Raw genomic sequence first — 26804 nt, 5'->3', positions numbered from 1 at the left:
GATTTTTTTCCTTGTATTATATCTTATTCATGATCTATATACAAAAGTTAAATTGTTTTTTTTACAAAAAATAAATTCTATTTATCTATTTTAAGAAATAAACTTGATTTTTGTTGAACGCATCTAGACATAATCTCGTTAAACATACTCAAATTTGATTGTGCCACCGCCATATAAAAATCTAAATATACAGTAAAATTATGAGTGTTTATAAATGTATTATCATATGCATGTTAACTTTTAGCACCATTTTTAGCTAATTAATCACAAATATTTCCATGGTGACGTACTAATCAAACTTATCGTGTACATTACATTCATAAATAATTTATTTTATTATTATTATTATTATTATTATTATATAATGTGCATGTGCAATAAATTAAAAATCATAACTTTTTTGTGTACATACTCTTTTTTGGACAGTAGGTTATAGCACATATTTGCAGAGTTGAGTTTATTTTTTATTAATCGTAAAGTTAATATGATATTTTTTTTTATTGAACTATAGATATCTTTTAAAGAAGATAGATTTATTCAAATTAGATAGAATCACAATAAAAATTATTCTTTTAAATAATTAACATAATTATATTTAATTAGATTCAAACTTAAAACTGCAAATTAAACTTAAATAAATTTGATTAATTAAAGTATATGACCAATGGTAAGATGAGATTTCATTTGGTAAAAAAGAGTATTTTTATTTTTACTTAAATATAGTTCTTTAAATATTTTTAATATTATTTTTAATTAAAAATATAATAATCTATGATAATATTAAGTACTTATTTTTTTTTATTGAAGTAAACTCTTATTATTAATTAAAAATAATACTTGAAGTACCTAAAAAATTAGTTTAGTCGGAAAAAATATGTTTAAATATAATTATTGGGTGCAAAATTTGGAGATATTTGATTGACTGAACTTATTGAATGTAAATATGTGACATGTTTCATGTAAGATGGCACAAAGACATGGGCTTTTCTTTTGGTCATCTCTGTATTAGATGAAATGGAGCTTTCTAGCACTGTCCACTCTCTCTTTATCTATTTGTGACTTAAGTTTTAATATAAAATTTGCGTTTGAAACTAATTTAAATATAATTCTATCTAATTTTAAAATAAGCATGTTTTTATTATTTCATCTTTGATTAGGATTTTGATTTGTGCTGATCAAAATTGGAATTATATATGTAGCTCATCCAACGACAAGGACATAGGTACATCACAGAGGGTAAAGCTGCTTCCTACTGAGACATCACTAACCATCTCTTCTTTCTAATTTTACAACTTACAAGTCAAACCACAGCCCCAAAAACACACTATCAATTTTATTTCATGATTGTTGATATAAGTAATACAAATTATAGGGTTAATTAGGTATTTAATTTCTCAATAATTCACAAAATTTTCTTCTTTTTTTCTATTTTTTTAAAAACAAGACTATTCTTTTTTACTTGATTGATTTTTTGTAATTTTTTAAATATCATGAGTTTTATTTTAGTTTTGATATCTTTAAATATCGCAACTGTATTATTTGGTCTAGATGAAAAATTGTAATTTTTGAAAATTTCAATTTTTTTAAAGTAGAGGAATTATTTGATAAGAAAAACAATTTATGAAAAAATTAATATTGAAAGGCCAAATAAAAAATTAAATTTTTTAAAAGTCCAAAAAATTTTATTAATCCAAATTATAAATTAGTTTTAAATAACTATATAACTATTTTCTTATCAAATCTATTTCACGATAAGTGAAAATATTTTAACTATAATATTTATATTTTTCTCAATCTTTGTGGTAGTTTTAATTTTAGTTAGTCTAAGCCTAGATTTTTTTTTTCCAGATGAATAACAAAGTTCATTTTTATAGAATACTTTTTACAAAACGAAAAAATTATATTCTTCATATAATACTTTTTAGAACACTTTCTTCTATCTATCTCTCCATCAACTTGATTATTTTATTTCTCGTGATTTAAAATTTTAAGATCGTAGAGTCATCAATCTTTTATTTTCAAAAAACTAGAACAAAAACATTTAAAATAATCATTTTTCAATTAATACTGCCAAAAAAAGAGGACAAGCCTTTTTGTCTTTAACTAAAGTTATTGCTACTTGCCGTGAAACCTTAATGAATATTATTATGACAACATTTTGGAAGTTAACTAATTTTAAAAATGTTTGAAGAACACACGACCCTTTTTATTTTCTTGACTTGAATATTTAACAATAATTTTAAAAAAAAAAAGAAAAAGGAGATGAAGAGGTGTGTGTCAAACCTATGATCAATTTCCTCATATAAATTTCACCAATATGATACAAAGGGATCACTATTGCTTCACTCTCACACCAACAAAATATAACCCTTTTCTGGAAATGATGATTTTCCTCTAACATCTTTGTTCATGGTACAAATAAATTCCCTAAGATGGAGGGAAAAACCGGTTGAGGTTGAAAGGGAGGGTGTAGAACTCTTCATTCCGGCTATCTCCATTAAATGTTCTAAACTTGGCCCACCATGGCATTCCCCTATCTTTGGCGCTATCCTTGTAATCAAGAGTGTTGTCCAAGAACACAGCAACAATCAATGCAACAGTCGGGGATGAGAAGAAAATGGTATTAAGGAAATCATTGAACTGAAAAAACAACAAAGGAAAGAAAATTAGTATCACTTCCTTAAATAGAATGATATGCTTCAGATTGCATCAAATTGCCTGATAATACTCAAGTCTCGTACTTTACAATTAAACTTTAACATACCTCATTTCTTATAAGTCCTTTTCTGATTCATGTTGAGATAAACAAGTTGTTGGAATAACTATTTAGGACAAATCAGGATAAATACTTTTACCTGGTAAGTAATAAGCATTGATTTGATCTCATTTAACAACTTAGGCCTGTTTGGAAGAGTTTATAGACAGTTTCAGAAAATAGTTTATAATTCTTACAAGTCCTTTTTACTTGTTTTGTTAAGTTTATTGGTATAACTTATCAAAATAAGTTATTTTTAGCTTATTTTAATAATCTGTATAATTAAATTTATGGCATAAGCTATTATATGAAAAGAAAGCTTATTGAATAAGTGCTTAATTAAGCAATATATCTAAATGCACGTGTAACTTTGGCTTAAGCATTTCAGTTTCACACTCCAATTGAAAATTGAAATATATTATATATTACAAGAATGTAGATAAAACATCAAACTCACCCATCCAGCCTTTGTATGAGTAGGACCATGAAGGGCCTTGGCAGTGTATTCTCTGAAATACTCAGGAACAGAAAAACCTAAGAAAAGGGCAACACCAGTAATAAAGAGGTTCCTCATTGAGTTCATGTTAGTGAACTGCAAAAATGATAGCCCCACAGAAGCTGAAAAAAACAAAAAGATTAATTGTCATAAGAAGAGAGAGGAAGCAAAGAGATGCTCAAATAAAAGCAAAGGTGAAAAATGGTGACACTCACCCACAAGGCCAAACAAAACACAGTAAACAGCAGCAAAAATGGGGAAGGGTATTGATGCAAATAAAGCTCCAAATTTTCCTGAATAAGAGACAAGTGATGAATTGTAACAATGAAATAAATATTGTGAAAGGACATTAATTTAGTTAGGTTAATATACTCCATAGTTTGCCAATCACCTAACATTGAGAAGAATATCATAAAGCCAGCCGAAATTTGAATGACCCTTCTACTTCCAACACGAGTGCTTCCAAGAAGCCCGACATTTTCTCTGTCATGGAGGATAGTCCTATGAGAATATCTATTTGCGTTCCACAATAAAAGTGAAAACTATGAGGGATGAAGAATAGCCCTTACACAGAAACTGTTGCACCAGTGAGTGTTCCAAAAAGGCCATTCAGCAAGATTCCAATTCCCTGCCAACCAATACCACGGCTCAGAACATGAGCAGGAGGTGGTGTTGCACTCGCTAGTCTTGATGCTGCTTTGTATGCCCCAGTTGACTGTCATCATTGTTATTTAAATAATATAATTATTCAATAATAGATTTGAATTCCCATTAGGATTAGGATCATCTTCTATGTGTGTGTCTATATATTATATAATAATACCTCAATTAAGGAGACTAAAACAGCAGCCATCATTCCAAAAGCATGACCGGCATCAAATGTAGGAGCACCCCACTCAAGAGGATATGGGATCTTTACCCTGTGGACAAGATGATCAAGTCATTGGCAATAGCTCAAAAGTGCTGCCTGCACTTTAACTATGATTAAAAATATGATTTTATTAACTTTAACTTTTAGAACTGAGTTTAAGCATTCAATATATAGAGGTGCTTAAACTTAGCTTTAAAGGTTAATACTTTCCTTAAAAATATGGCTTTATAAACATCATTTCTTAGAGCAAATTTTAAATAATTTAAAATGGATTTTTTTCAATAACAAATTCACATTTACAATTTTGTATTTTCGCTGTAATAAAAGTTTCCTTTTTCAAGAAAACATTTATATTTGCAGTTGCTTAAACTGGGGGTCAATGTTAACAAAATGGGTAAAAATATAGACTACTAGAGAGATGGCTTTGGTACCAACCATGGAGCAGAGGAAATGAGGTTGGCCCTGTCTGTTCTGCAATTACGTTGGGTTAAGTCAGGACGGTGTTTGTATGCTCCACTTGCTGTTAAGAGATGTGCATATGCCCATATCACTGTGGTTGATATAAGTAGAGCAAATCGCTCTAGTATTGGTAGTTGTCTTGTATGAAAATTTTTCAAATACTGTATGTAAACGGCAATTATCATTACACAATTATTATATTTTCAACAGAGAAATGTATCTGTCAGAGGATAGCATCGGATTAAAGTGAAGCATCAAAAGTTCGCCCTAGATATTTGAAGTATTCATTCCCTTTTTGGCTGTCACAGGTTAATTTGATTAGTACCTGAGAAAAGGCTACAAACAAAATTAACATGGGAACTCCAATTTCAACGCAATGGCCAACCTAAAAAAGATCAAAATAATAATGCTACTTAATATGAGTGAAAAAAAAGGATGAATATAAACTTTTTTTAACTTGTATTATGGACATGTGAGTTATTGTTTTACCACAGGGAACCCTCGGTCAAATAACCCAAAACCAACTAGTGCAATTACTGGAACCATTCCAAGTGGACTGAAAAACCTGATAAAAAAGTAAGAAGACAGTGAGTGTTTATAGATTATAGAGTGTGGATTTAAGCTTCATTCTTAGGCTATAACAATATCTATGCATTTCATTTAGAAGAGCTCACCTAGAACAAATGGCCCATAACTGACTAAAGCCCAAGATAATTTGTATGCTTGATGCTACTATCATAGCTCCTTGTACTGCTCTCATGGTATTAATAAATCTCTGGAGATAAATGGAAGACATTAGTTTAATCTCTGAAATAAATTTAAATGTTTAAACTCACATATTCTATAAAATAGGTTACACTTAATAATAAATGTCATGTAGCTAACAGTTTCAGGATGACGTGCATACATAGTATTACAATGATGGGGACTTCTGAGAAGCAAAATGGCTCATACCGGTTGTATTGGTCCAACTAATTGAATCATCAATCTATAATTGAAATGTGCCAATGAAAGATTAGAAAATGTACTAACCAAATGTGGGTCCTCTATCCTTGTCAATGACGAATCATGAATTATCGATATAATGGGGACCATAAATGCATAAGACCCTCCTATCACTGTTGGTAACCGGGTTCCAAAGAGTGTCTGCAGAAGTGTATTAATTCCTTCAACAAAAAGCAGGGTCTGTACCACCCTCACTTTATCATCCTGAACCATTGTATCAATATTTGAAATATCAATTCTCTATCTAGGAAAATGCAAAATAAAAATATGAGCATGAGGAAATTTCATTTTCAGGATCAACAATTTTCTTCTCGGTGGGACCCACACAGCTCATTGCAGCATTTGATATGTCAAAACCAAATGCATAAAACAAAAAACAATCTAAATGAAAAACAAAAAGTTCTTCCAATCTGTACAGGAGAGATTCGACGACATCAAAGAACTTCATCATCATAATAATAGAAGAATTGAACTACTGATTATTGAAGCAGCAAAAGGACATTAACTTGTTGGAAAGGACTTACATCACTTCCACCCATCAAAGGCACAAGAAATGAAGGAATCATCACTGCAGTTCCTAAGGCCAAAATGTAATGCTGGAAACCCAAAACTATTGTCTCCACTGTGAACAATTCAACAATCAAAACAAACATATCACTTTAAAAAAACAAAAAACAAAATGGGGACCAAAAAAGTTCAATCTTTGAATGAAACTGAAAATGCAGTTACCCCAAGATGGATTTGAATCTATACAGTACTCTAAGCCTTGAAGTTGGTCCATTGGTGAGTGGCTTATCTCCTCTGGCTTTGGAGCTGCCATGATCCCTTCCACACTTTGCAACTCTTCTCTTCAAATATAAATGCTTATGAAGGAAAAACAGCTTGAGCGAAAGAAAGCTGTATGAAAAGATAGAATCTTTGGTTTAGAGTGTGAGAAAACTGAGAGTAGGAAGAGGCAAAGGAAATGTGGAGCCAGTCAATGTATGCAGTTAAAAAGGGGAAAGGAAAGACCAATAGAATGATGGAAGCAAGAGAGAGAAAGGTATTTTTTTATTTTTTATTTTTAAGTTTAGAGAGAAAAAAATGAGAGAATGCACAGTTAAAGAGACACAATTAACAGTAACAAATGGTGTGTGTGTGAGAGAGAACACATCAAACAGAGGTGTTCGAGGTCTCACCTTTTGTAGTGTTCGAGTGTTCAACACAACCTCAAAAGGTGCCGTTAACTTTCCATATTCCCAGAATGGCCTTGTGAAAAACTTCCAAAATTTAGAACCGTTGCCTATTATTTTTTTACAACTGAGTTTCTGCAGAACTGAGTTTGCAAGTGCATTATTGATCCTAAGGATATTATTTGAAAATCAAGCAAAGGAAAAAAAGGGCACTATGTAAAATAGGCAATGTTGAGAAATTAATGTGGGAGGGTTGACCGTCAGTTATCTTCCTATAGTGTAAGACAGTTTTGATTCATGAGTTGTAAAGTACAAATACGATACAAATTTTCACTTTAATCTTTTTTTTATTGTATTTTTAATTCAAATCGTGAACTAAAGTGACAAAAAAATTAGAAACTAAAATAAATATTTATAACATTTAAATTAAAATAAATAGCATTTACGATTTTAAACGCCTACTCCACACTATTACTTGAAATTGTTATTGAAATGATATTACATATATAGATTTCATACGCTGCTATGCTTGTAGTATATAAAATAATTAGTATTTTATTTTTATATTAATTATCATTCATAATTTTATTAATAATAATATTAGATTTTTTATTTGTACTAATATATATTTCAATCATTAAATCATTATGTTTTATAATATTAAATTACTTATTTAATATCTTATAAATTCTCTCAATATATTAATTTTAATATTAAATAATTTCTTCAATGACATCAAATTATTTATTTTATTATGTTAATATAAAAATACGAATTATTTTATATTTATAAGACTTAATATTACAAATATTAAAAATATTATAACAACAAGCTTCTTTTGTGATATATTCACATATATAACATCATCTTATCTTATTATTGACATCATTAAAAAGAAAAAAAATGAAAGAAAGAAAAAAACTTTTAATAAATTTTTGTTAGAGAATATTTAAAACACTCTTTTTTTTTTTAAATCAAGCTAAAACTAAGTACGCATGTTACTTTAACGAGAGATAGAGATTTGATAAAAAAGAAAGAAAAAACATTAAATAAGGTATCGTTTGGTTCAGAGACACTATACGGAAACACCGTATTATGTTTGACTAGTGTCTTGTTGGAAAGACAGAAATACAAAGGATACGCGAGACACAAATTTGAAAGACACCAATGTACTTCCTAAAAAAAGAGACACAAAGGGTAAACTTTTGAAGATAAAAATATCTCTCATAATTTTTAAAAATTGCATAGATTACTTTCATAACTTTTATATCCAAATATAATACGAAACATAATACGCCACATTCTGTTCTTGTTTCTAAACACAATACACATTTTGTTTTTATTTCTAAACACAATACGCTTCTAAACACAATACACATTCTATTCTTATTTCTAAACGCAATACACAAACATTAGTGTCTCTGTTCTTTATTATCTTAATGTCTCTATCTATGATGTTTCGGTATCAAAATGCTACCTAAAAAACATTACCACTATGCAATTATAATACATTTCCATCTCACATGATGAAAAGGGGTCTGAAAAAGGTACAATATACGATCTTTATGGACTAAAAGAAGCGAAGAAAAGAAGCAAAATGATGCTCCTAAGTACTCTTAAGGCACAATTCCTAAGTATATCCTATTAACAACCAAAATCATTAGTTAACCATAAAAAGAGGAGCCTTAGTGCTTTGCTTGGCTGCTAGTCTTGCATTTTCAACAATACACAAAACTCTATACATATAGGATTAATTGAAGAGGCTTTTTCTTTTCCTTTTATATGACTTTCTCTTTTTTTTCTTTCAATGGGCCTGCACGGGGTGAAAAAAAGCAAAGGGAATGATGATTTTGAGGGTTGATGAGGATATTGATTACTGACCAAAGTGCTTGAGCATTGATAGGCAAATAGAAAGGAACCCACAAACTTGTCAGATAGTGTCAGAGAGAAAAATTAGAGGTTGAACATGCTATTCAATTCAAGAATAGAAGATGTTGATAAGTAGGAAAAGATAAGAGGATGTTGCATTGAAGATTTTGATGGGGTCTTTGCTTCAGTTTCTAATTATTTTGTTGGTCGTGAAATGACTAATGCAGTATACAGGGTAAAGTAAAAGATGATTTTTGACTTTGAGTTCCCCGCAAAAAGAAAGAAAAAGGGACAACCGTGAACTAGTTCCATTCCATAATGTCCCACATCGGAATATCCCCTACCCTGAATCGGAAAGCTAACAAAAGATGAGATGAGTGAGGTAATGCTGGTAACTGATACGCGAATCTGATGGTTGGATACGAAGAATCTGTTCAAAATTTGCAAGGCTACCAACACACTTCTAACACATTTGAAAATTAAAAAATACAAGAAAAAACATTAATTTAAAAATAAAAAAATTATATAACTTTTGTAGTTTTTAATAAATTTTAATTAATAATAGAGAGTGTACTACAAATAGTTAACCTTACTTAAAACTATAAAAAAAAAACTAGTTTACACGTTATTAAATGACAATTGATACTGAACCACCGTTAATGCTTTAAAACTTAAATTGAATTACATCTAGTTGTTAGGTCCTAAACTAGTAATTATGTGCATTTTTTGTGTGTATAAGACTACCTATATCTCAACACTTCATTAAACATCTAAGTAATTTGAATTAAGTGAAGTATGATCATTGTGAATAATTAATTATTCACTTCAAGTATTCAATCTAATCACATTCTTTATTGAATAAAATAATTTTTATAAGTTCATTTACGTACTCAATGATAATGATAAAGTTTTTTAACAATTTTTTCACAGTTGTATCATTAATTTATATATTTAAAAAGTCAGCACTCTTTAAAAAGCAACCCTTATAATCAAGTTTTGGTACGAGGATTTTTTTCACATTTTTAAAAGTGACATAAAAATTAAAAAATATATATAGTAAAATATGATAAAAATATTTCAGACATAAAAGATTCTTAAGAATGTTAATTTGTGAATAAGTAATAATAAAACTTTCACGTAGTAATTGATAATAAAATTATGAATATTATTAGAAATTATTAATTAACTGTAAAAGATTATTTTTGGAAAAATTAAATGATAACCAAATGGGAAATGCTACAACTTTAAACATTACATTTTGATTTTGTTTTAATTAACAAGATATTGGAAAGGAGGAAAGACAATAGGTGCACGGTTTTCATCTTGAGCTTTATCAAAGGGAATAGATTATACAGCACGAATAGCTGGATAGCAAAGACGCAGTGCCACTTTTTCAACTCGGCTAACACCAAAGAAATCAAAATTTCCACAATTCCACAGCACGGGATTCCGCTATCTACCCAACTCGGACAACGCCTTTTCGTTTTGCTAATCCTCGTTTTGTGTAAAATGCCTTTTCCCCTTTATTTGCCATAACTTCATGCTGGATTACTGCAACCAGTGATTCTCTCGTTTTGTGTAAAACGTTTATGGTGTTATCCTCCAAGTTGTTATTCTCCCGTTTTAGAGTTTTGACTCTGACGTGTCAAATTTTTCTTATCCAAATTATTAAAGTAAAGTTTTAATTTAATCAAAACTAATAATACCAAAGTACAAATAGTTCTTACTGCACATAAATTTTGTTCTAAATTTAATTGAAATTGAACAAAGGCTTTCCATGAAACTTTTTCTAAGCTTTCAAAAAAAGAAAAAAAACGTGTTATTCATAAGAAAGTAGGATTAGCATTGTGAATGCCTTTTTCCTGAAGTGGCGATACATATGGGAACAAAGCTTCGTTTAATATCTACCACTGCAACCTTTATATCATACTACTATTAAGGGAACATAACTTCAAAATTTAACACGTGAATTTTAACATCAATTCGTCCCACCTGTTTTATTCTGTGTCGGGTTACAGAAAGGAAAGCCCACGAACAAAACCTGAAGACGGGTTAAAAAACTACCAGTGCACCAACCTAACCTGACCTTAACGATTATATTGTGTTTCAGATGGTAAAACATAGTTGAACTTGACGACTTTACTTGCTTAAGCTATTTATGTAATGTATATGGATTATTCATAAACATCACATGCTTGAATGGATGCGAGCTACGTAAATTTTCTCGAGTTTTCTCATCTAGTTCAAATTTTTTTGAATAAAACAAGAACGATCCAAGTGTGCATCAAATGCAAAGAATAAGGGTATATTAATAATAAATATTTATCACATATCAGATACAGAAAAACAATTAATATTGCTGAGTGATTGAATGAATTGAGAATGTATTTAATGCCACCTAAATCTATGCAACATGTATACTACAGAAAAACCCTTTAGATAGTCTTTATAAGAACCCTCACTTTTCCGGAAAGAAGCATACTCAATAGTGGAAGTACGTGTGGGTAGAAACCTTCCTCGGGTAATGGATATGCGCCTAAAACTGAAAATCTTCACGCAAGGATCCATACGGCTAATATAGGCTACTACTTGAAATGATGACAATAATGAAGTTAATAAACTAATAAAAAATGGAAGCACTGAACAAATAAAATTTTAAGACATTAACAAAACGAACCCAATCAACCAACGAGATCACGGGACAAGTGTTGCAGTGGAATTTGAAAGAATTGTTCCGGCTGTCACATAGGGATAGAAAGCACAGTTGGAGCAGGTAATTTCTTTTCATTTTTGAGAATATACAGTGTCTATGATCGTTGCCAAAGTTAATTAACAGACAAAAATGTTTATGCAGAAAAATCTCAACCACCGGTGGTAAGTGGTTTTCATTACTACAGAGTACAGACCACAACGAATGGCTTACGATCTTCTCTCCAACCTCCTTTCACTAGATCTTTTTTCCTCTGCCTCTCTCCGTTTTTGCTGCCTGTCCAACAACATGAGATTTATTGTATCAAACATAACTATATCAGGCTATCAGCTAATTGCCAGCTATTAGAAATGGATCATCCAGCCATTTGACTGTCAATTCCATTAAGTTATATTGACCATAAACAGAACAAATTAAATTAAATTGGCTTTACGCTAGTTTGGGTAATGTTTTCAACATGTATTTCATAAGAGACGGGAAAAAAACAGAGAAGCAAAATAAATCAATTTTTTTTTTCATAAATTAAAATTAACTTATATACCTTAAATTTATGGAAAATTAGATGTGGAAACTCCTGAAAAAGTTGAAGCACATATGTTAATTTTACCTTATAGAAGTTTGATTTATTTTGTATTCTTGTTTCCTTTTATTTTCTTCTATAAATACTTATTAAGAAGTTTATCCAAGTAAATAAGTTGTACATTTTGAACTCAACCCAAAACAATCTGTAAATAATCTATAAAAATTGCAAATTTACATAAAGTGAACTTAAGAATTATTGCAAGAATGGTGTTAAATATAAATTAACATAACAACCTTCCCTGAAAAACTTCAGTTTCTGGGAGAGTCGGTAACTGACATGAATTAATGACGGTTATCTTATGTCAAAACTATAGCTGCCGCTAAAAATAAATTACTTTAGTAGATGATGCAGCACTTAGTAGTAACAGGAGAATAGCATAAACAATTTAGCCATATCCACGGTAAAAAACATCACAGCTCCATATCACAGCAAGAAACTGCTAGAGCAGAAGAAAAATACTGAAATACATGTTTCTTAGATTACTATTCGAAACAATATCTATTTTGGGAAATCTCAGCAAGTGATGTGTAATTTTATATTTTATTTTCTTTTAGTAGATTTGAAATGTTCAAATTGGTAACATGCAAAACTACCTTAAAATATCTACACAGTAAAACATGTGCCACACCAAAATTAAATCTTAGAAATTGAAACCATAACTAGAATCAAAAGATAGAACTAGAATGCATATGGAAGTTCAAGCTTGTTTATCAACTTACGCAAATAGCATGTATCCACCACCAGCATTAGCAGCAGACAAAATTGTTGCATGAGCCCCAACAGTAGATACAGAATCCTGCCCCACAGAGGGCAGAGGATTTTTTCGATCACCATCCACCTATCATTCACTAAAATTTTGTGAGCACAGTGAAAAATGTCACTGAAGTTGCAACTGCATTTGTTTAGATAAATACCTTATCCCATTTTGATTTTTTATTCTGTCTACCATCCCGATTAATAGAATCAGCTGTAGGAGGCACCAAAGGTAAACCACTTGCTGCCACAGCAGAAGCACCTGTGGCAAAAAGTCAAATATAAAACACTAAGAATAGAGCAGACACAGAAAATGACTTCCAAGGGAATAGCTTCATCACAGCACAAATAAACAAAGTGGTTTCTGAACCTGCAACAGGCATGCTAATCCTAGGAGCACCAGCAACAATTCCTGGTTGTGCACCCCCAGAAATAAATTCAACCTTCTGTGCTTTCTTCTTCTCTTGCTCTTTCCTCTCACTTTCGCGCCTCATATCAGCTTCTGTTTTGTTATATAGTCAAGATACATAAGCAAAAAGGTGTATATAATGGTAAAACCAATAACAGCTTCAACATCACTACCATTAAGTAACACATAAGAAGTTGAGACACGAAAAGTACTACAAAGTACAAACAACTATTAATAAATGGATGCCAGGAATATACCAGAGCTTAAAACACCAAGAATAGTAGCTTAATCTTAGCAAGTATTTAGTTTGCTAAGTTAAGAGCAATGAATTTTGACAAAAAAGGGGGCAGGTAAAAAAAATATAAAAATTCAGAGGCATCTTTAAAATAGTGCAATAAACGCAATCATGATTTTGCTGAATTAACATATATTCAAATCAAGTAGTTTAATCAAATATATTTCACCAAGCTTCCCGTAATTACTGCAAGCTCTAATAAGCTAGCCAAGAATGTCAGCCTAAATAATAACCTTGATGTACTCTTTGGAACAAAGAAAACACATTATATAATTAAAAATTAAAAAAATTCTAACATTGAGATCCAACAAAATAGGAGGTCTGCAATATATATGAAATCAACTGTCAGTTCTTTGGAATAAACAACCAACAATCACAGAATTCTCGGGAAAAAAAAATGCAGATAAACATGTACATACACAACTCTAGATTGGATGATATATTCAATAAAATAAGGTAAAAGAGAGCAAAATACAGACAAGTTCAGCAATCAACAGAAAAAAAGATGGTGAAAAGAAGCAGTTATCAACCTATTTCATCATAGAAGTCGCTTGTATCATATCCATGAGGATCAAATACATCTTTACTGAAGCAAGACCCTATTTGATCAATATCCTGATACCTCACTGCATGGAGTAAGAAGTCAGGATTTCGATAGTCTTTCCTGTTACGAACTTCTGCATTGAAACTTTTACCAGCCTTCTTGTACTCTAGGAATTTATTTATTTTTCTCTGATAACATAAAATTAAAGACAATGATGTCAAGGCAAAACAACGTCTAACAGATACTAAACCACCATAGAGAAAGCTAGAAATTAGACCTATATAGTAGTTTCCTTTCTTTTAATTTTTTAAGCCTGAAATAGAGACAAAGTAGGGGAATCTACTTTCTAGAGAAGCACATATATTACCTTTAAACAGTAAAAAGAAACAATAAAATGGAATTTAGAATTTCACAAGCCAGATACAACTGTAGTGAGTAATACACCAAATTGATCCCCTGAAATTATAAGCACTCAGTAACTAAAATACAAAAATGTCATTTTTGTCCCTAACATTGCAAAACAATGGTAATTTTAATCCCTGAAATTGCAATAATAAAGGCTAAAATGATGACTTTGGTAATTTTAGGAATTAAATTAACCACTGCTTGTAAGATCAGGGACTAATTTGGTATATTATTCCTACTCTAATACTGCAGTCTAGGCCAAGTCTCAGCAAGACAAACCAATCTGATGTCAAAATTGTAGGCTTTTAAGTCAGACTAGTAATGAGTCAAGTCATTCAATCAGTATAGTACATTATTCAAACATTGTGGAGGAAGAAAGGGGTCGTAACTTGCATAGAGGCTATTTCCGGGTAATTAATCCAAGGTACTAACTTCACTGGCAGCAAGATTGAAAAAAAAAATCAGCAAAACCCACCCAAAACTTATTTGATCAAATTCAAAGGTAATAAAACAGGGAATGCTAGATCAAAACCCAAAAAAATGCACTTCTTCAAACTCCAAAAAGGGATCATTAAATACCCACACAAAAACCAGAGGAAAGGACCAAGGGAAACCAGTCTAAATCAGCAATTGCAGGCTACTTTATAACATATTAAAATGATATTTAACAACTGATAGTAATTAAACCATTTTAACATAACTTACCTGTAGCTCCTCCGAGCATTTAGCTTTTGGTGGTGGAGGGAGAAATTTATCCAATGGATCAACATATTTTTGCTCATCTTGATCTGCATCTCCATGCTCTGCATTGTCTGATCTGATCATATCATCATTGCTCATGGTATCAGATTTCAATGGCTCAGAAAACTGAGGAGTGCTAGCTTGATTGCCAGGTGTCAAAACTTGGACTGTTCCAGATGGTGTTCTATCTAGCAAATCACCTGCAATAACATGTTTCATAAGGTAGTAAGAGGCAAACAAATGCATCTAAAATGATAGTAATGTATCGAAAAAACAAAATTAAGTAATAGTGTCTTCAGAAAATTGAATATGATCGTGCTATTGTTCCCATTCCTGCTTACACAGCCGTTCATAAGCATGACAAAGTTGAGAAGCAGAATCATCAGTGCACTCTTTTTCACTCTGCCTCATTCACAAAAGCTCAAGTAAGGACCACAGAGTTTGACACATCGAAATATATATACATTTAATATAACCCACACCTTAATTAGATCAATAACTACCAAGAAGGAAAAATATTACAAATATGTATGAACCTAAGCCATTTCTCACGAATGAATATACATCATACAGAATTTCAGAGATCTTAAACATTACAAATCAAGCAGAGTTATAACGATAATTACCCAGTAGCTTATACTACATGGTCAAATACATTATTATCAGCCAGCCAGACCAAGCCATTGATGACTGATAAGATCGATAGACTAGGGATAAGTCCCACAATTCCATATGGAATAAGCAACATGACAAAACTATAAAGCCAAGGTAATGTTGCAGAAAAACAAAATGACTAGCCATCTGAATTTTATTATTATTATTACCACAAAAAGGTGTCAGAAGCTAAAATAAAATAAAAAAATGAAGTTCAAGCAAATGAACGGAAGGAAGGTTACTTAGCAATTGGCATAAATAACTCATAAAGCTTAACAAAAATTCAACTCACCATTGGTGACATGAAGCTGCTCCCCAAACATGACTCGACCACTACCATCTATCTCTCCCTCCTGCAATCAAAACCAACCAATACCCATCATTGACATTTCAGATATATAGCTTAAGAGAGTAGAAAGTGTTCAATGAGAACGAGTACCTCAGGCTCAGGTGACATTGCTACTTCATCATGGCCATAATCTACTATCGTAAGCGCCCCTTTCCTAACTATCCTCGAATCCAACGACACCACCCGTTGCTCTTGCGGCGGCGAAACTAACATGTTCGCCTGCGGCGTCGAAGCCCCAAACCTACTTTTCTCCGCCTGCGTGGATCCCTCATCCGCAGCCTCGTTACTGGAATCAGCGACCACCATTCTACCGGCGTCGGAAGCTAAATCTTCCTCCGCGGCGAATCTGGCATCTCCGGCGGCATCTTCGAGTTGCTCCTCCCGGCGCATTCCTGCATCACCTTCTTCGTTTTCGGCGTCCTCCATTTCGTCATCTCCCTCATCGTTGTACATGGACAACAAAGCGATGCCTTCGGAGTGCTTCTTCTTGGACGCCATAGAAGCTAGGGTTTTTGGTAGAAAGTATGGATTAGGGTTTTCGGAAGGATTGAAATTCGGACAGGTAGAAGTGCTGAGGAGTAACGAGTGAGGAAGGTTAAATTAGTTAAGGAGATCTAGGACAAAATTTGAAATGGTAGAGAAAGCGAGAAGAAACGTTGGGAAAGTGGAAACCCGAATTCGAACCAGAAGCAGACGAATGAAGAGGAAAGCACCATAGATTGATTTTATTTTTTTTGATAAATTTATTATTCAAAACATTCTATTTTACTCTTTTTTTTCATTTTTCAATCAATTCTACGTTTTTGAACTATATGCAAATGAAACGAATCATCCAAGCCCAACACTGAACTGATGGAGGCCCATATCTCATGAAAGCCCGAGCTTCGCATGAAAAAAGCTTCGATATATTTTCCTAATAATCTTTTTATTATTTTATAAAATAAATCTTAAATGAAAATAGTTATTAATTATTATGTTGAAAACATAAAACATATTAAATAATTTTTTCATTTAATAATTAGGAGGATTTCTAGGAATAAAAAGGAGGAGAATTTATAATTATTTACGTTAAAAACCTAAGCTCCACACTGATTTTAACTCAAGAAACATGGCTCTGCTGTTTTAGTTCTGATTCAGTGCTTCTTTGATCTTGAACATTGTGAAAAAAAAAAATCATTTTTTATTAATATATTTCTAGGAAGTTTGCCGGTGATCATCCTTTTCAGCGTTGCTTTGCTTTTGAAATTAATCTAAGATATAAAGCTAATTTTACAATTAAGGCATCTCCAACTAGTTGCTAAAAGTTCAATTATATTTTCTATTTTTCCACAATGTTACATTATTTTTACTATTCAATGTAATATAATCCTTTTTACTACAATCTATAACTCTAAAAGTTTATTAAATAGAAAGATACAATTTATCTGAGACGAAAATTAAAAACTATATACAGCTAGATAATAACATCTATTATTGTGAGATCCACTAAAATTTGAGAGAATTATATTCTTCTTCTAACAACGAGTGATCTACTTATTCATGATGGGTCGCTCTTCAATGGTCTAAATGCATTTTCAGTTGTTCTTGGAAGAGCAGCCATAGAGGGTCTTGCTATTTAGAATATCTACAATCCCCTTCGTTATCTGATATTTCTCACTTTTTCCCTTCATAATCAGATCTTGATGAATAATAATTTGCAACAACTTGAAGGGCTATTCCTAAAGGACCAAACAAATTCTTAATTGGAATTATGGAATCTATTTGAATTTTTTGAAATCCTTCTTTTATCCCATTGTAATATTTTCTATCGTTAAATGGTCCTATTTAAAAATAATTAGATGATAACATCAGCGATCAATATTTTTCATTTCTATTCAATAACATACAAATAGTTCCCTTTGAATAGAGGTTATAGCAATTTCTCTTAATTTTTTTAATTTAATCAGGAGACAGTATACTTTGATATTATTTAATATTCTTTTACTTAATAAATTCTTCCAGTTCAAATGAAAAGTAAAAAAAATTCTTCTTAAGAAATTTAGTTTAGCTTTCATCTTGTTCTTGTCTTTTTTTTTTCTTTATACTTTTACCATCCTTTTTATTGTCCAATTCTACAGATTTTTTTTCAATATCTTTTTTTTTGTTTAAGGGAGATGATTCAAGATTTACTTGACCTCTCGCATTCTATTTTTACTCAATTTTGAGTCTTTAACTCGAATTCTGGAGATTTCTTTTTTTTTCAATGGTCTAAAAATATCTATTATTCTTTTCTTTTCAGTAATGTTATTTGGATTTTCACTAAAATTTTGATTTATATTTATATTAAAATGGAAAAAGTGATTTGATGGTATGATCCAGGGGTTATTTTGATATTTATATGCATTAGAAAATATAAAAAATTTTGAAACAAAAAAAAAATTCATACTCAATATAGAATGATTTAGTATTTCTACATTTATTCCCATCTAATCAAAATACTTTCTATCCAGATTTTTTTCCATATCTATAATAGCATCTTGTGCTGTATAATTCCTTATAGAGATATTACTCATTATATCAAATAATTTTTTTATGCGTGTTATAATTAGAAGAAATCACTTGCTTTTTATTTGCTTGGAATGATGATCTATATCCATAAATATATGAGTCTTTATTTTTCATATAATTAACAGAGTTATAGGAGAAAAGATCATATCTATATTGTTTTATCATTTTTTTAATGCGTCTATTTGTTGTTCTTCGTAAAGAATTAATCGAGGTTTTTCATAAGAATCACAATTGGTTAAATCTTTATTTTGTGCCACACAATGCTCGTTGATTCTATTTTTCCATTTTTGTGGTACTAATCTAGACCATATGCTTTTAGATAAGTCATATTGATAACAACCCTTTAACCAATTTGTCCATTGATTCATTACAGAATTGAGAGGGTTCTTATGTTTTAATTTGGAATGAAATATTCCTTGTATTTTGAATCATATTTAAGGGATTCTTTGGCTCGGATCGAAAAAGCAATGTCACTCGATCATTATTAAATTGACTGCAATGTTTTTTTTGTTCGTGACGATCCCACCAGAGCACCTTCTACTTCTAATAGGCTATGAACTACATCAGAATTATTTTCAACCAGTTCATAAGAAGTGATCCCATTTTTTTCATCAAGTCCGGGTAAAGACCAAAGGTCTTGAGCGACCGATCCGACAAAACAACTAAAAAAAATAAAGAAGTATCATTAATTTCTTCATGCTCCTTCCAAGTTTGAAGTACCATTTGTACAAATAAGAATTTTTCTCCTTACATGATTTCTTTGTCATATAGATAAATATAGGATTTATGGAGCAATTACTTAGAAGTACATTTTGTGAAACAACTCTTCCTATTTGATAGAAAAAGATCCCATGATCCTGAACCGATCTTACCTAAGATTGCAAATTCCAATTTTGTCTATGAAGAGCAAATCTAATTATATTAGTGTCTATGATGAATTTTTTTTTTGTATAATACTAATCGATAAAGCCTTATTAGTTTTTGCTTTTAGTTTTTTTCCTATAAAAGTAGAAGTTTCTCTGATTAAAAAACTATACTTTAAGCATTTTTTATTCATTTAAAAAAATTTAATACTAAGCGTCTTTAAAAATCTTTTGGAACAATGTTTAATTTTACGAAGAAGAAAAACCCAAAAATGTTAAACGTTACCTTAGTCACTATCAATATTTGATGTAATTAGGCTTAGAGAAAGCATCATCAGTGTTGGTCACAAGATTTGTAAAAGAACTTGCGGGCCGTATTCAAAGCCCATATAATCAGTTCCAAAGACAATGCCTATCAGCCTCTCTTTATGTGTCTCTCTCTTTTGGTAACGATGCTGACACCCAATCAAGGGGTGTAATTTGGATGTGAGAAAGAGATATACATGTTATTAGAAAAAGAGAGAAAAATAAAAAATAAGAGTGAGTAAAAATTAATAAGAAAAAAGAAGTACAAAAATACTATTATTATTATTTTGGTCAACCCTCTCTGAGATATTGTATATTTTTGTTGGAGATCAAGCATGGGTGGCAAGCCCATTCCCCAACGTCGGTTTCCTTAATTTAATGAAACAGTACAATTATCTTGCTGCGTGGATTGTGATTGCAGTACATGGGTCTAGTTGTGCTACGTATGCATCCTAATCAACGAGCCAATACTAATTAGTGTTAAACTGTCAGTGAACTCCTTTTGTACACAAGCAGCTATATGTCCGGTTCCAAATTAAAGATGTATAGAGGATGCTTAACCACACTGACAAGGACGGAATCCAACTAAATCTTATCTTATCTCTGCAACCAACTTTAGTCGAAACCAGTCACTGAGTTTTTTCAGTTGCTAAGGTCTAAAGCAACTGTGTCCCATGAATAACTTTCAGAAAAATAGCAAAGTGACATCAATGACTTGGATTTGTAGCATATTTGGAAACAAACATGTATAAAGCAAAAGGCAAAAGAGCTCCGCAACTGAAGCATTCTACTTTAATGTATCACATTGCTTGAGAGGAATATAGAAACATTGGTGTTAACCAAAATGGATCCTCTATGGTGGCAAGATTCTCTCTTGATTGTTGATTTTAATATTGAATATCTAAAATTGATAAATTTAAAAAGAATTGTTAAACTTCAACTAACTCATTTCCAAAACTTAAGTTTGAGAGTATCACTAACATCTGTGTACTGCATTATGTTAAAAAAATTTGACTTAACTCACTTTCAAAAACTAATTCATAAAGACTATTCTAGCTCTTATAAAAAGTACTGTGACTCTAGTCTCAGCCAACGTAAGATATTTTAATAAGAATAATTAATTAAAAATTAAAATAGACAAACTCTTATGTGATTGGTTACTTGTGCTAGAGAGGATCCAAATTGGGATTAACTCCTAACTCCTAAAAAAAAACTTGTGACTTACTCTCACCGGTGTAAAATTGTTTTGACAATTACAGAAACTCGCTTAGTGTTCACGAAGGAGTGATGTTAAATTATGGAAGAACGATTTTTCGGAGAATCTCTTTTAGCTATAACTACATTGATATGTTTTTTTTCCCTTCTTGATTATTTGAGGAAACAAGGCTGACATATGTTGTAAAGGAACTACGTACGTAAATATGAATAACAATGAACTTTATGGAACCAAAATAAAAAAGAATTCTAGAATTTCGCTTTCTCACACAGCCTTGGGAAAGAAAAATAAAGAGAAAACGAAGCAAAGAAAACCAAAGTGCTTTCAAAAAGCATGAAAAGGCGAGAGGAGCACCACTCGGCGATTGTGCCAAGAAAATCAAACTACAACACACGAAATATGGAACTTTTTCGTCTCTTTTTTATTTTTATTTGATCTAGATAAATTTGATATGATAATAAAAATCATGTCGTTTATACAAAGCTTTTCAACAAGGTATTATCATATGTAAAGTTAAATTCGCTTTGTAATTATCAACTAGTAAAGAAGTAATACAAAAAATTATAAAAAGTTGGGGTCTATGACACCTACATTATGTCACTCCCTGTTTCCACCTCCGGAGTATGCTCTACAACTTTAATATTCAAATTATTATTTGAGAAATGTAAAAACATAATAAAAATGGAATAATGTTATTTTCATCTCCCTTCACAAAGTGTGAATTTAATATAAGAAAAAGAGAGACAGAAAAGAAAGAAAGAAAAGATAACAAAAAGTAAACAATTTAATGAGTAATATGTCAGAAAAATAAAGAGAGAAATAAAAGGATGAATAAATATAAATAAAATGTAAAAAGAAAAAAGAAATTGTGAGAAAGTTGAGTTGATATGTTAAGAATTATCATCCAACAAATATGGAATAGATAGAGGACACGGAAATCTAGCTGGCTCGCCAACTTAAAAGATGTTGAAATTAGAGTGGACATTGACGTGCTAAAGGCTCCTAATTATTTTCTCATGCAAATGAAAATTCTTAGAGTAATATTCTTCTATGTCGCGTCAGAGAATAAGAAACAACAATAACACAATGTATGTTGTTTTTATTTATTAATCGAAGTTATACAGCTTGTCGTACCTAACTAAATCGGATTTGGAATTCAAATCATTGGATAAATAGTCAATGTAATTGCATTTATTTTAAGGAAAACAAGAGGCACCGGCATGAAACTTACGTTGTACAGAAATTCCCTAGTTATGGATTAGTAGTTAATGACCCTAGATTTTTATACATATATATATATATGTCATTTCATTGTCACAAGAGTCAAAATATCTTGACACAAAGTACCTAATGCAACTAGAGCTGTAAACTAGTTCAACAATCACAGCTAAATATGTCACTAGAATGCAAATGTAAACACCTGAAATGATTACAGCGTAGGATTTTTCAAATCCATGTTTCATGGAATTAATTTCTCCGTTGGTGGACAACCTATTCTTTTATCGTGTTCATAATAGTGTCTGAATGATCCCCTTAATGAGGTATATTCTATCGAAATACTTCCAAACTTGACCTCTTAATCACGCTAAACAACTACTCAACTTTTGGAAGCCACTCATTAACCACAACCTGCCCCACTTTGAGACATTAGCGTACAATATTGACAAATAAATATTAGACTTACATTATTTACCGAATGTGAGAGACGCACAAAAGAGCCATGACCACCCCATCTTGCTCATACACGGCACATGGACCCTTTGTTTCAATAAAACAAACACGTAACCTGCAGCAAATGGACATGCAAAGGCATTGGTGTATCTATCTCATCTACCTCATTGTTCCTTTAGGGAGGATATTCTTTACTAACCTAAAGAGAAATAAATTAACAAGAGAATAAAGTAAAAGCAAACAAAGTGAAAGAGAGTAAAACAAAATAAAAAAGTAAAAAAATAAAATAAAAAAGAAGAGAAAGAATAAAAATGATGGAAGCCCCTCTTAGAAGAGACAAGTAATTAGTGGGATTCTCTGCCCTAAGCATGCTCACCACAAAAAAGATATTACACAACACTCCCATTCATCAATTGCCTGATCTCAGGCTTCCCTATACTTCCCTGCTTCTCCTCCTACTCCTACCCCACTTCATGTTGTCCACCTTTTTCTCCTTTTCACTTTTTCTTTTTCCTGAACTTTATGGTATACATGGCAATCATAACCATATTTTATATTTAAAAAAAATAAAAACATGGTCCAAAACTCCATTGCCACGTGCTATGCAACGAGGAATTGCTCATCGAGCTTAAGCCTCAAACACTTCCGAGTCGCGTGGGGTTGAAAAATAGAAACAGTTTAAAAAACAGAACGATTCAGTTGTGCGAGTCAACTCAGTCCAGTCCCGGGCTAGGATGAATATCTTTGAGAAGGCCCAACACCTGCTGCATGGTGGGCCTCTTCGCTGGCGATTCCGCCGTACACAAATACGCAACCCGGAGACTCTCCACCATCTCACTCTCCGAGTCGCCGCCACCGAGTTCGAGCCTCTCGTCCAGCGCCCTCACCCCGTGACCCTCTCTCACCAGTTTCCTCACCCAAACCACCGTCTCCGCTGTGCCGGGCTTCCCCGTCAGCAGCTCCATCAGCACCACTCCGAAGCAGTACACGTCGGTCTCGGTGGTGCAATTGGGAGCAGTTTCTTGCCCGATTTTCCGGAACCCGAAATCGGCAATTCGGGGCTCGAAATCGTCGGCGAGAAGGACGTTCGACGTCACCAGATGGCCGTGCACGACGGGCCTCGACCCCGCGTGGTGGAGAAAAGCTAGCCCGCGCGCCACCCCCACGGCAATACGGTGCCGTATTGGCCACCCCATCTTTTCCGGGGGCGAGGCTCGAGAAACGGCGCCGTTTTGAATCTCCCACGTGTCCCCACTCCAATCCTCCACGTTAGTCTCACCCGATGGTAGCTCGTGCAGCCACCTACTCAAATCTCCGTTTGACATAAACTCGTACAATACCAGCTTCTCTTTCCCTGAAATTTCAAAATAAATAAATAAAAAGCATCAAACCGCAATCCAAGTACTATTAATAAATAAAAAGGCAAAGTTATTTCTTTTACTATATAAGTAGAAACATAACCGTGCTGAAAATTAATTTTTTCATAATAAAGCATATGAGAAGATCGTTTTCATTTTATATTTTTGCGAATTAGACCTAGAAAGTGTATGCATGAATTTCCACACGTAATCGTAGCCAGTGCTAGATTTAGGTTAAATAAAATAAAAATAGGTTTAATGAGTGTGACATTTCAAAAAATGAAAACCCGTGAAAAGCATTGAATGAGGGTAGGTTAAAATCCAAGGACACTGCTGCGCAGTTAAAAATCAGAATTTTGGAACCATATAAGAAAAATAAAATAAAATAAAATGAAAAATAAAATTGAGCAGCGAGAGGGGTACCTGCAATGCAGTAACCCGAGAGGGGCAAGAGATTGGGGTGTTTGAGTTTTGAGAGGTCAACGAAGGTAGAGACAGCTTGATGATGAACAACGTCTCTGGCGTTTTCGAGGACCTTGATTGCCACGTCGATGTCTCCGGGCAAGACAGCACGGTAAACAGGGCCACACCTCCCCTCAGCGAGGAGAGAGTCCTTGCCGAAGTGTGACGTGGCAGCGATGAGGTCTACGAAGGTCAGGTTCATCAATGGCTTCTCGAACATCACCACAGGTGCAGAAGAGGGTTCTTTCAGGTCAGCCACCCACGATGTCCCTGACTCTGTCTCAAACGCGAACGGTCCTGATTTCTCCATCTTAATGCTCATTGGGACCGGTTTCGATATTGCCCATTTGTTCTTCTTCGCCATTTCCCTCTTCCTTCTGTAACCCCACACACCACACATACACAAAACCACTACCAGAACTGCTGAGCCAGAGGACACTCCCGCAATCATGCTTTTCGTTTTGCGTTTTGACTTTTGCTTTGGCTTTTGTTTCCCTCTCTGCTTCGCGTGAATGGGTTTTGGGTTTTCGCTTGAACCAAGTTTTGGCGTTTTGGATGCGTTGTAGTTGTAGTTGAAGTTGTTGCCGGCGTGGATGAACGCGGATTTGCCGAATTTTTTGAACTTATCTAAGGTAACCGATGCTTTGAAGTTGTTGTGAGATATGTTCAAGAATTTGATGGCGTTCAGGGGAGGAAAGTCAGAGGGGAAACTACCGTTCAATGTGTTGTTAGACAAGTCTAAGTGGGCGAGTGAGGGAAGGAAAGAAATGGGTTTTACGTTTCCTTTGATGTTGCAGCTTGAGAGATCGAGGTGGCGTAGATTGGTGAGGTTTTGGAACCCCGAAGGTAACGTGCCGAGGTTGTTATGGGAAAGGTCGAGGCTTTTAAGGTTTGAGAAACCAGAGAGGTGTAGTAGATTGGTGAACCTGTTGTATGAGAGATTGAGTGTTTGAAGTGATGAAAAGGAAGCATTTTGGGAAGTGGGTTTCAACGCAATGCTCCCTCCGAATTTGTTCTTGGAAAGATTCACTACCAATAAGGTTGAGCTTGCCCAGAACCAGTTTGGGACCTGGCCTTGTAGAGAATTCCCAGACAGATCCAGAACCTGCAACTTTGACATGTTCCTCAGATATCTCCACGAGATACTTCCACTCAAGTTTTTGGAAGGAAGCTCTATCTCCTTAATCTGAATATCTAAACAGTTGGAACCTGTTTTATGGAACCAGGAAGCGTTGAATCCTGAGACAGATTGGAAGGCCTTTGACACCAGGTTTTGGTCTTCACTGTTGCATGAAGATTCCACGAGAGCAACCAGCGCAAGGAGAATCGAGAACCTGCAAAAGGGCCTCATTTCTTAGCTTCACCGTCTCAATCTCGTGCCCTATTATACCTCAACGCCTCCTTCGGATGAAAGAAAGAAACGAAGTGAGAAAAAGAGAGTCTATAGTTGTTGGCTTAGTGGGACAGTTCGCGGTTATAGTGAAGTGGGAAGCAACGGCGTCGTTTGTTTTGACGGAGGGGTTAACGGCACGTGAGCAAGGTTATGGTTATGAATGGTGAAAGACAATTTACATTTAATGGAAGTTGTACAACGGGTGTTGACTGTTGAACATTATGAACTCGAAATCAAAGGGGTTTGAGATCACCGCTTGATGAAGGGGGTTGTAGTCAATGCCACTTTTTTAATTTTATTTTCAAATGTTTGTTTCTTTGTTTGTCCTGTGACGTAATTGCCCCCGGTGAATTTGTGAAATTTAAGGAGTGTGTCTGTAAACGGGGGTTAGAAAATATGGATTTTATTGTGGTCTTGAACTCAAATAGATTTGAAGGTGACTGAAAGGGATGGGGTCCCAGTTCTTTAATTTGGGATTCAGAGGGTTAGAAAGATCAATAGAGTAGATGATGTAATGCTAAAGTTGTTCGGATCGGCATGCAATAAATTATCCAATCCCAGACCGCATTTGACAACACCTTGTGCTTTTACCAACTATTTCAGAAAGTGCTTCAAATATCCTCCCTCACAGGATTAAGGCAATGAACATATCTTAGCAAGGAGTTTGACATATGTATCCATTATATATTTATACAAAAATAGGGGCAATAAATAATAATCAAATTTCATTTTTAAAAATTTACAGTTCATTTAAATATATTCTACTATGTAACCTTTTCTTGTGATTGACTACATAACCGATAAAAACTTGTTACATTAGATACCCTTGAGGAAAAGAGCTATTTCAGACGGATAAAGGGGTGAAAATTTTAAGGACAGACCATAATTTAAGTTGTTGTAAATTAGTAATTACTAGTT

At 32.9% G+C, this 26804-nt stretch overlaps 3 protein-coding genes across 6 annotated transcripts; all 3 read right to left on the bottom strand.

Moving 5' to 3' along the window:
- Nucleotides 1-2427: 2427 nt before the first annotated feature.
- LOC113852558 (nucleobase-ascorbate transporter 2) lies at nt 2428-6406 on the bottom strand. The gene is made up of 13 exons (XM_027482871.1): nt 6316-6406; nt 6111-6208; nt 5614-5790; nt 5256-5356; nt 5071-5146; nt 4907-4966; nt 4558-4742; nt 4075-4171; nt 3821-3966; nt 3643-3734; nt 3467-3544; nt 3213-3373; nt 2428-2640 (listed from the first exon to the last, which is right to left on the bottom strand). The coding sequence occupies exons 1-13, from the start codon at nt 6404-6406 to the stop codon at nt 2428-2430; spliced, it is 1575 nt and encodes a 524-aa protein (XP_027338672.1).
- A 4640-nt stretch (nt 6407-11046) lies between these two features.
- LOC113872158 lies at nt 11047-16772 on the bottom strand. 4 transcript variants are annotated; one of them, XR_003505844.1, is made up of 9 exons: nt 16161-16772; nt 16014-16074; nt 15032-15267; nt 13908-14109; nt 13044-13175; nt 12835-12935; nt 12640-12758; nt 11305-11609; nt 11048-11209 (listed from the first exon to the last, which is right to left on the bottom strand). XR_003505844.1 is itself a non-coding variant. In XM_027509479.1 (8 exons), exons 1-8 carry the CDS (start codon nt 16566-16568, stop codon nt 11519-11521), a joined length of 1350 nt encoding a protein of 449 aa, XP_027365280.1. In that variant the 5' UTR covers nt 16569-16772; the 3' UTR covers nt 11047-11518. The 4 variants fall into 4 exon arrangements, 2 of the variants coding, with proteins under 2 accessions (XP_027365280.1, XP_027365292.1); XM_027509479.1 differs by having other exon boundaries at nt 11047-11609; XM_027509491.1 differs by having other exon boundaries at nt 11050-11613.
- A 6217-nt stretch (nt 16773-22989) lies between these two features.
- LOC113852499 (calmodulin-binding receptor kinase CaMRLK-like) lies at nt 22990-25902 on the bottom strand. The gene is made up of 2 exons (XM_027482791.1): nt 24455-25902; nt 22990-24027 (listed from the first exon to the last, which is right to left on the bottom strand). Exons 1-2 carry the CDS (start codon nt 25842-25844, stop codon nt 23387-23389), a joined length of 2031 nt encoding a protein of 676 aa, XP_027338592.1. The 5' UTR covers nt 25845-25902; the 3' UTR covers nt 22990-23386.
- Between the last annotated feature and the right edge of the window lie 902 nt (nt 25903-26804).

The sequence above is a fragment of the Abrus precatorius genome, unplaced genomic scaffold, assembly GCF_003935025.1.
Source record: "Abrus precatorius isolate BTA unplaced genomic scaffold, Abrus_2018 Scaffold10, whole genome shotgun sequence".
NCBI classification, from domain to species: domain Eukaryota; kingdom Viridiplantae; phylum Streptophyta; class Magnoliopsida; order Fabales; family Fabaceae; genus Abrus; species Abrus precatorius.
The sequence above is the reverse complement of the archived record's forward strand: the minus strand, read 5'-3'. Positions and strand labels throughout refer to the sequence as shown.